The sequence below is a fragment of the Caenorhabditis remanei genome, chromosome III (genome assembly GCF_010183535.1).
Source record: "Caenorhabditis remanei strain PX506 chromosome III, whole genome shotgun sequence".
NCBI lineage: Eukaryota > Metazoa > Nematoda > Chromadorea > Rhabditida > Rhabditidae > Caenorhabditis > Caenorhabditis remanei.
The window spans coordinates 10,950,160-10,960,652 of NC_071330.1; the positions used below are offsets into that span (position 1 = coordinate 10,950,160).

A 10,493-nucleotide genomic window follows, 5' to 3' on the forward strand; every position below is an offset into this window, starting at 1 on the left:
TTCATTATAGTAACTTACAGTACTAGTGAAAGAGTAACTCTGAATTCACTAATTTTGAAACAATCATCGTTCCTTACGTGTTACCTCGCTTTTCTCTTTCTTTCTCTTCATCTCTTTTTTCTTCTATTTTTTACGCGGTCCCATTTCTTCCGCTTGTGACGTCGTCAACTTCTTCTTCGCCTTCTTCGCCCTCGTCGCTTTTCTTTCCTCTTCCTCATCATTTTCCGTCAGCTACTTCAGTATTCTGACGCTCGACGGCATCGGTGGTTCCGTTCCTCTGAAGCAAATAAAAGTTTCAGACGCTTCAGATGCAATGAAGAGAATGCTTTGAAAATTGTCAAGTGTTTCATTTTGGATATCTTCTAAATAGAAGGACGGATGCAAGTGTTTGTATGCATGCCATTGCAATGACGAGAAGCGGAGCACAGAAAACGAAGACGATGTAGAAGAAGTAGAAGAAGAAGCAGTCCTTCTTCTCTTCTCTTCTTCGCTTATTCTTCTTCTCATTTTGCTTCTGCATCTGCTTCCCATATATACTCATTCCCCCCGGAGAATTGTTCTTTTCCGCATTGCTGCTTCCCGTTGTCGTCGAGTCGACATTGTCGTTTTCGATTCGAATCTGATTGACAAGTTCCAGACGGCAAGAGTCATCGCCTTCATTCCGCTTCGTCGTCGTCGTCGTCTGTTTCTGCTTCAAAGAAAAAGGAGAAAAACTAGAAAAAATGACGAATTGTGAGGAGTCGTCCCGTCGTCCTTCTACCCTTCTCTCTTCGAAGGCACATAGCAGCTATGGCCACAACACAAATAACGCGATAACTTTGTTTCGGCTCCTATACAAATTTGGTTATTTTTGTTGGTCGCTTCCAGCATTCTCTCCTGCCTTCTTTTTCTTCTTCTTGTTCTGCAGATCTACACTTTTTCATCTCTTTCCCATATTCTTTTCTTATCCTATTGTCATCCCTATCACTCAATACATGTTTTCATCTTCGGTTCCTTCGTTGTGATCTTCTGGAGCAGAAAAAAAGAAACAGAAGAAGAAGAATAAGAAGCTACTCTGCTTCTTATTCTCCTTCTTCTTCTTCTCTTCTTTATGAGTCGGGTTAGAGCTCTTCGAAAATTGTTTCCGCTCGGCTGCCTTCGTGTTTTCGACGTGCCCCCGAACTAGCTCAAAAAGGCTGAAGTATCAGGGGTCGTAGGGTATCCAGAAGAATCACACGTAGTCGACGACTTCTTGATTCTTATCGCTCGAGATTGTTGCAACTTTTCCTCCGGATGTGTCCGATTCCCGCACGATTAGACAAAATTTGTTGCGTTCTTGAGGAGATCTTTAACACATGAAAATGAGATGAATGGGGAAAATCATCAGAAATAGGTCACAAACAGTTTTGTTGTGAAGCTTCAGAAGCTTCGAACCGATATCTTTGTGTAACTTAGTTTTCTCAAATCTTGGTATTATTCCGACGGCAGTCAACTTGAAACATCAGTTTTCTGGTTTTTACCCGTTGTTCATTTTTTCCTATATATTCCTATGTTTCCTTTCATTTTGTTTCTCTTTCCTCAAGTTTTCAGGAAAACTGAACTCCTCTTTCCTCATCCCCGGATTCCTCTCTCTCTCTTTTCTCTTCCGTGGCGATTGCTAATTTTGTTGGCAGTGTCAGAATCCATGTAGCAGATATATAGATACTCATAGATTCGTAGGCCCCTCAAGTATCAAGTTTCTCCTTCTTCTTCTCATCTCCTATCCTATCCGCTCGCAGAGTTTTGTCCTTCTCTCCTTTTCTTTTTTTTTTCTTTTTTTAATCGTCATCGCTTACTCCTCCTCCTCCTCCTTCTTATCCATCTCGTCCACACCCCAGCGTGTTTCAGAAAAAATGTCGGCAATTTTTTTCATTTTACTGAAATAAAAAAATGTGAAGAGATTTTTTGTTTGCTATTCATCCCATGATGCTCCGCCTGCTTTCGTTTTACTCCAATATACTAATTTCAAGGAAGATGTAAATTTTTTCAGAACATCCAAGTAGTCCAGTAGGCAAAAAGTTGTCTACTTGAGACTTGGCGCTCCACTCCAAATGGTGTTACGGGCGCTCGAGTTCTCGGATTCGATCTCCGACTCGCCGTGGTTTCGACAGAATTTGCACGACCATGAAGTGGCACTGGACGACGCCTTCAAGAACATCAAGCTAATTGAGAATCAGTGCAAAGATTTGATTGCGTGCACCAAAAGTAGGGGAAAATTTTGTTTCGTTTCGTTTTGTTTGGTTGCGTGGAATGGTAAATTGGTTCGAAACTTATTTTTTGATTGCAGAACTTTCGACAGCACAACGGGCATTCGCAAAGACGTTAAGCGAGTTCAAAATTGAAACAGTTGGAACAAATCAAACAGATGATGAGCGATTTATTGGTGAGAAAAAAAACATTTCCATAATCTTAGGTGGAAAGACTAAACAAAAATTGGTTCAAGTATATTGAGCATAATCATGGCAATCTGTTGTGAAAACAGAAACTCCGACGAAGCTTGTACAGAAATCCCAAAGCTCTCAAATATTAAAACTTTAAAGGCTGCGTCTAGAGATATCAAATTCTTCTAATTTTTCAGCAACATGTCTGAAAGAATTTGCTTCACTGATCAACCAAGTGGAAGATGAACGAATGAAACTTGTAGGCCAAGCCGAAGAAAGTTATCTGGAACCAATTAAAAAGTTTCGAACGGAAGCAATCGGAAAAACCTTGAAAGAAGAGAAAAATAAATATGATAAAGAAAGTAGTAAATTTTATTCAACACTTGAGAAGCATCTTCATCTCAGTACAGTTCGAAAAAATGATTTCCGAGAAGCTGATGCTCAATTAGAAACTCAGCAGAAAAACTTCTTTCAAGCCTCCTTGCAGGTATACATTTATATCTAGATAAGGAGGGTGAAAACAATATTCTTTCAGTACGTAGCAGAAGTCCAGTCAGTTCAAGAGAGAATGCGATTCGAGTTTGTAGAAACTTTAGGATCATATGTGTATTCATGGCTCTCATTTTTTCACGTTGGTGAGTGTTTGACCAGAAATATGGTTCCGTCCGTAGATTTTCTAACGTAGTTCGAAGTAGTTTCCTGATCCTCAAGTTTCTTACTTATCTCTAGTTTCAATTTCGAATTTATGAAGTTTAATTACAACCTGAACTTGAGTTGTTCCTCGAATTTATGGAAATTAAAAAGACTCGATTTTCACTAAAATCCTCGCTCTATTCATAAAAATATTTCGATTTTCAGGGAGCGTAATTCATCAAGATTTCAAACCATTTCTAGACAATGTTCAGACAAAGGTGTTAAAGGTAACGCCTGAATGGATTTATCACAGTAATCATGTTCCTATGTTTACAGACCAAAGAGAACTATATGGCCACAAATGCCGAAGCAGAAGAACTGAAAAAGAAACTCCTCGCATCGCATACAAAAGTGAGTTTTTAAACTAAAAATGTACTGTCTAGATTGACAATGGGTCTTTTATTTCTGAGTTTTCAAAGTCACGAGTTATTAAAATTCATTAATGTTTTCTTTGCAGCCCGGGAATGATGAGAGACGACCGACGCCTTCCATCAAGCAAGGCTACGTATACATGCAGGAGAAAAGCAAGATTCCAAGTAAGTCGTTTCGCAACTGAACTTCCAAATCAGTGGAATGAAAGCAACAGTTTTTGATTGTCTTAAATGCTTAATAACATTTTTTACTTGTCGAATTTTTGTTGATTGAAAAGAAAAAAAAAAGAAAAGGAAAACAAACTAAAAAAAAATCTCGCATAAAATTACATTTTTACTCCCCGAATCATTCTCAGACACAAATAACTGTGCCAACAAGCAAATTTGTTATATTCCTTTTTAATTTTCCAATATTTATTGGAAAACCGAGGGTATCGTATTTATCAATGTTCACAGAAATATGGAACGATTTTAGAAACGATTGGACGAGATGTACTTGGCAGATGGACAAAATACTATTGTGTTTATTCACGAGAAACTCGAATTTTTACAATGGTCAGCGCCAATTCAGCTACAAAAACGGATATGAAAAGTGCAGTGGCACAGACGGCGACGTTCAAGTTCAAATCTTGCTCTAAAAGGCCCATGGATACTATTGATAAGAGGTATTTCCGAATTTTCAGAGATATTTGTTTAAAATTTGAAAACAAAATTCGCATTATTCTGAAACGGGATTGCTGATGCGTGTGTTTTGTTTGCGATCAACGAGGTAGTCAAGAGAAGAGAGGCGCGAAAACAAAAATGATGGAATTCGTCTCATAAATTTGTGAAACGGAGGAGGAATCTGAAAACCTCAAGGGAACTGGACAAAACTTTGCACCACCACACGGAAATGGGCGAATCTCTAGCCGAAATCTCACATACTTTTGCTGCTGGCTTTACCACAATGTCGCTTAGGCTCTTCACTTTTCATGTTTTCTTCAAATATCTTACATTTTTAATGAAAGATTCTAAGATAAGCAGTGCAAACCAATGAAGGATTTACTGTTCTTGAGCAATTCCTATACGAATCTTCGGCTTGAATCTTTGCGACAGCAGATTACCGATTCTATAGCATCATAAGTAGAAATTTGTAAATTTTGGAAATATGGCTTTTCAAGAAGTAATCACATTCCAGTACTCTCACTATCAGTGTTTTCATATTCTCACTTATAGTTAGAACCTATTAGTTTCAGAAAGGAGTTACATTACGGTGTTTGGTTTTATACGTGTTCAGTGAAAATTTTCCGTTTCTTCTCATTCATGAAACGATGTTTGCAAAAACAGGGCTACAAAAAGACAGGATTGTAAAGGAAGCCCAGAATAAACCATCATCATCTCGATATTTTGTTATCATTATATTAATTTCTTTTTAAATAATTTCACTTTCAGATTCTGCTTCGACGTTTGCGTGGAGGAGAAGAACGACGTGATGACGATGCAGGCTCTCTCTGAAAAAGACCTAGGTGAATGGATCGATGCGATGGATGGTGCCAAGCAGAATTCGTATACAGCCGGAGAGAATCCATCGTGTTCCACCTACAAACAGAGTGAGTTTTTCCGTATTTTTCTCTCAAAAATTTTGTGTGTTCGGACGCCCACACTGTTTTCCTGTTTTCGCCACAACGCCACGACCAGCCTCCAAAATCGTCTCTTTTCTTTCTCGATACAAAACTTTTCGGCTCCAATTTTGAGCCGAATACATTTATCTTCTCCCCTTCTTGTTGAAAAACCATGACGAAGACTAGAGAGAGTCAAAAAAATGAGATAGGGTGACGACGACGACGCTGCAGAAGCAAGAAAAAGAAGAATTCTGTTGTTTTGGGTTCTTCCGAGTTTGGACTGCCGCGTTTCTGTGAGTCGTTTGTCGCCAGAAGCGGCAAAAACTCAGCACAGGCCTCCAGTATATCAGTAATCCTTTTGCGGCCTTCTTCTCCGCCCCTCCTTTCTATTCTCGAAGACCCCCTTTCTACCCCTATTTTGTGCCGAAATGTTTTGTATGTGTGAAAATCGGCGAACGAGGTGACGACTGCAATTTCAGAAATTTCCTGTTTTCTTCTCATACTGACCAGGTACGGGAAGTAGCTTTTTCTAACTCGGAATTATCGACTCACCATCCTTCATAGAAATACCGGATTCTTGTTGCTGAGATTCCTACCCTGAGAGTTTCGGTAGTGTACGAAGCTGAAATCGAATTACAAATACTCGAGTAATTACGAAACTCTTCTTATGTTTTTTTTTAAATACTTGGACCGTCCCCATCTCTTCTCTATAATTTCAACTACTTACCGCCTACACTGGAAGGACGTGCTTTGGTGTCACGTTTTCATTCTCATATTTTTCCCCACGAGTTCCTGTTTCCTTGTGCACGCCATATTTGGACTCTTGAGGAGGTTCATATGGTGTTATTTCATATCGAGAATGAAATTCGACCATTTCTTTCTTTGATTGACTATGAGTCTCATGACTTCCAGTTGCTAGAATATTGTTGACTCTCGTGCCTCTATCAGGAGTACAATCGAAAACTTCGAACATTTAATCCAGTATCTAGATTAGGACTGATAGTAGGTGTATCGGATAGATTTATAAACCAACACACTTCTTTGTTTGTCCAGTTTTTCCGCTTTTTCAAGAAAAAAGATTTGCTTCTTGATAAGAGCTTTTTTCTGAGCGCAGAAGAGAATTGTAGTTGAAGAGAAGTATTCGTGGGATAGAGACATCGTTTCGCTTTCCCCTTTGTGCTTATTCTTCTCTCGTTCTGTAGTCATCGTTGCCCTAAAGACTTTCCTCTTCTCTAACACCATCAACCATCATCATCGTCTTTTCTTCCAACACCACCACCGCCACCACCTACCGCAAATAGGTTGTGCTCTTCAGCTCTCGTGAGCCGGTGTGGGAGAGTGACGGGGAGTAGGAGAAGATTTTTGAGAGCTCCTGAAGGAGAAGAGAAAGGGAAAAAGTCACGGAATGCCAAATTAGGTCAGGTGATTGGAGGAAAAACGAGGATGGGGCGAAGCGCAGAAATGAATAAGAAAGAAGGAGAAGAAGAAAAGTGAGAAAATGACGTTTTCTAACGGAAGTTACTTCTTCATTCTGTCTAGACTACATTTTGATGGTCCATAACGTTTTAGTCCATCATTTCCATGTTGAAGAAAATTATAACTAATTCGGAAACAGTAACAGTCATTTAAACTTTTCCTATCAAGTTAATCTGTCGGTCGACAATGTTTCAATGGAAATCGATTTCAGAGTTCTTATGATCATCCCCCATTATAATCCTCCCCGTGGTTTTCAAAATTTCTTTATCCTCTGACTCGTTCATTCCGTTACAAACGCCTACGTTTGCTGTTCGCAATTGAAGCCAAATGATCCAATTCATTTGTTCCGTTCTCCAACGTCACCCATAACTATTCGAGTAAGCCGTACAAAATTCTTCCCCAGAAAACATGCTTCTCGCAAAAATGTCTCTTTCATTTTCTACTTTCTGCAAAAAGTTTCAATTTTCTCGTTGTTTGCTTCGGTGCTTTCAATGATGACCTACCTAGTTCATCATTCCTTTTTGCTGATTCACACGTTTCACATCATCCCCCACATGCGAAGAAACACGTCTTTAATTAAATGGAAAAACACAATGAAAAGCGGCTTCTCTTTCTGTTTTATTATTTGTCAAATGGTGAAGATGAGCTAGATAGAAATGGATCAAACCGATGCAAAATGAAACGAGACTAGCATTATAATAATGAATGTTCTCGGTTCGTTTAGTCTCTTTTTCTCCATTCTTCTTTTTGCTACACTCGATTTAAAAAGTGTCCACACACAAACGGCTCACGACTATTTCATCCATTGGCATCTCCACCCACATCGTCTCTTTTTTCTGTTCTACTCAAATTGTTCCATTTCGCATCGACCCATTGTGAGCAGTGCATATGCACATATACTAATACATCCACCCGAAGAATAGCAAAAAGTATTTTGAAACCGCTGAAGACGGAAGAGAGAATGCATCTGGAAGAGATAAACAAGCCGGCGAAAAAAGAAGAAGGCAAAAAGTGGAAAAGAAGACACACAACAGCTCAAAATCAGCTCAATTCCGGGCCGCTTGACGTCATTCGAAAAAGCAAAGAAAAGAGAATAGGCTATGCTCAGAGTAAAGAAACAGCAAAAAGACAGGAAGAAAAGGCGTGAAGTATGCGAAAAGTATATGTCTTATTTCAAAGTTTTCAAGAGATGTCAAAAGTTGTACTCTTATCTTGAACGACGCGTGTTTACAGTCGTCTACAGCTGTTTCCTCATTTGAAGAGTCTTCATCGTGCTCTGTTCTGTTAATAACACACTAATAACATTTTCCCGATAATCTTGTTCTACGTCAAATACAAACTCATTCTGGGAAATTCTTCATAATCTACATAATGTTCGCTGGTTATTTTAAGTAGTTCTCCCTGGATTCCCTTCATCCCTTCTTATTCTTTTAGTTGTATCTCCCATCAGAATGACCTTCCATCTCTTTTCTATTCTGGATAAACTCATCCCGATGAGGACGACTTGTTGTTCATCAAACATTAATCCATTTCCACATCTCATCAACCCCTTTTTTGCTCTTTCTCTGTTGTATTTCATCTTTCGACCCAAAGAAGAAGCAGCTCAGTACAACAGCTCAATTGCCCCCATCAACCCCAAACAGATCTTCTTTCGAGTCTCTGGGGAAATTCTCTTGACACCTTCCTTCTTTCCTTCAAGTCTCTATTTAACATATCATGTATCTTTCTACTTGGCGTCACTTTGTAGAAGTTCACGTGCTTTGATAAATCCGTTCGGATTACAGAAGAAGATATATCGTGATGAATCGAAAATGTTTTGTCTAAAATTCAAGAATGCAGATGTTGACGAGGAGCTTGTCTCACTATGTATCAATCCCCTTTCCCCATTTTGTCTATTCTTGTTTAGTTGAAAATTAGTTGAAATTGAAATTGTGTGAGCGTGATCACAGTTTAATTTCAGCTATTTCGTGAGCGATTCGAGTTAATTTAGTCAGAGAGACAAAGAAATAGGAGAGTACAAACACACTTCCGATTCTTTGTTCACCACATTTCATTCGATTTATCAGAATACAAGGAGAGTCTCAGAATCCGGAATTGTCGTTGTTTTTCGTTTTTCAGGAATGAACTTATGAATGCGTAAAAAGGATTCAATTTTTCAATAGTGGTAAGAATAGGAATTGAAATTTGAGTATTTTTGATTTTTGTTAGACTACCAAATGGTGAATGAATCATGATTAACGTTTAGCATTAATTTTTTGAAGTTTCCGAGTGATAAAATTAAAATTTATCAGATAGTGCGAATTTTCGGTTTCGGAACAATTGAACTCTGCACAGCAGTTTTCCTCCGAAACCAATGAACTCCCATTAGGCTCTTTTGACTTTTCCTCTGTTCTTTTTCCGCCTGATTACCTTTTCCTTTTTTGGAACCAAGTAAGTATATTCACTTTATTCTCCAGTCTGGTTCCTTTTTTGGTCAACACTCTCTTACTCTCTTCTCTCAAAGAGATTGCCAAAAGCTACTACCACCACAAAATTTCATAAACGCGCATCATTCTCCTCCCTCTTTTTTCTTTCTCTTTCCCATTTCTTCCCCATTTTTTTCATTCGGATTGTTGAACAAAAGCCTTGCTCCTCCCACGAAGAGGATTTTGTTGAGTATCATTTATGCTTTTTGATGATCCAATTGCTGGTCGCCCCGCCCTCTTTTCCTTGGACGCCGCCCCCTGTTTCTGAAGTCTTCACTTGCAGTTTCGGTTAGCAGATTCATTAACTTTTCACGCGTACACAGTCATTCAAAGTGATAATGCGCACAACAGACATAGCTGGCGCGCTTCCCGTTTTTTAAAGTTTTGTGTCGCCTCCCTTTAAATTCTACAGTAACCCGAAATTCAATTAATTGAGCATGCGAGCAAAATTGCCGAGTTCTATGATAAAACGAGTGAATTCGTCGAAAAAAAAGGCGTAGAAGTGAATAGGTGCCCATCAAACCATGATATACCGCTTTTCAACGCCAAAAAGTCAGTTTTATTTTTTTTTGAGGAACAAAAAACTCTCGAATTTTCAATAAAAAGTGCATTTCTCTTGCTAATTAAGTATTTCCAGTTGCCGTTATGCTATTTTGAATCCTTTCAAGTACTTCTAGACCGAAAAATTAACAAAAAACTGAATTTTTTGAAAAAAGTTGAACTTAAAAATTGATTCAATAATTCCAGTTCTGAATATTATAACACGTATTTAGGCTTAAAATGTTCGCAACAGTCATCTTCATAAATGTTACTTAACGAGAACAAATGAAATCGCTCCAATTTTTCGTATTTCTTCTGAAAATGGCAAAAAATGGTTTTTTTAGTTGATTTTCTTAAAAGTCTTTCAACTCTCTTATTTTTCGACAATGTGAGAGAAGGTTACACTTAAACGATGTATTTTTGTCCGCAGAACATTTGTTACTACTTTTGAACCAGCGAAAATGCTGAAATTTCGAGAAATCGGTGTATAATCGGTTTTAAGCTGAAAAACGAGAATCGCGCCAGCGATCGTCGCAATCGCGCTCTGTCGCGGATTATCACTTTGAAGGACTGTGCGTACATCGCGTGATTGGAATCTGAAGGATTGGAGGATCTCTACGATTTCCGTGACTAGGACAAGTAGAATGAAATGATGTTTCCTTTTTTAGAGAAGACTCCAACTGTTTCTTCTTTGCTTTTTTATTTTCACTTTACACCCCCGTCAATCGGTCTCTTGGGGGTTCTGAAAGCTTCAACGGACAAAGTTGAATGATCATTGTGTGGGGAGTGTCCAATCAATCTTTTTACGTTAAAGAATCAGAGAATATCTCCTTTCGTTTTCTTAGATTCATAACACAAATCTGAAGGTCCAATCCGTTTTAATCAGACTTGTCAAAAATCGGGCCGGCCCGAAATTTCTCTTGGCCCGGCCCGGCCCGGTCGGCCCGG

General features: G+C 38.7%; 1 protein-coding gene across 1 annotated transcript; it reads left to right on the forward strand.

The window, feature by feature from the left end:
• Positions 1–2,069: 2,069 nt before the first annotated feature.
• GCK72_010678 (uncharacterized protein) lies at positions 2,070–6,041 on the forward strand (the record flags this gene model as incomplete). Its single annotated transcript, XM_053727989.1, has 10 exons — positions 2,070–2,223; positions 2,306–2,401; positions 2,597–2,886; positions 2,935–3,034; positions 3,258–3,319; positions 3,369–3,443; positions 3,550–3,628; positions 3,939–4,128; positions 4,895–5,052; positions 5,977–6,041. 10 exons carry the CDS (start codon positions 2,070–2,072, stop codon positions 6,039–6,041), a joined length of 1,269 nt encoding a protein of 422 aa, XP_053587566.1.
• Between the last annotated feature and the right edge of the window lie 4,452 nt (positions 6,042–10,493).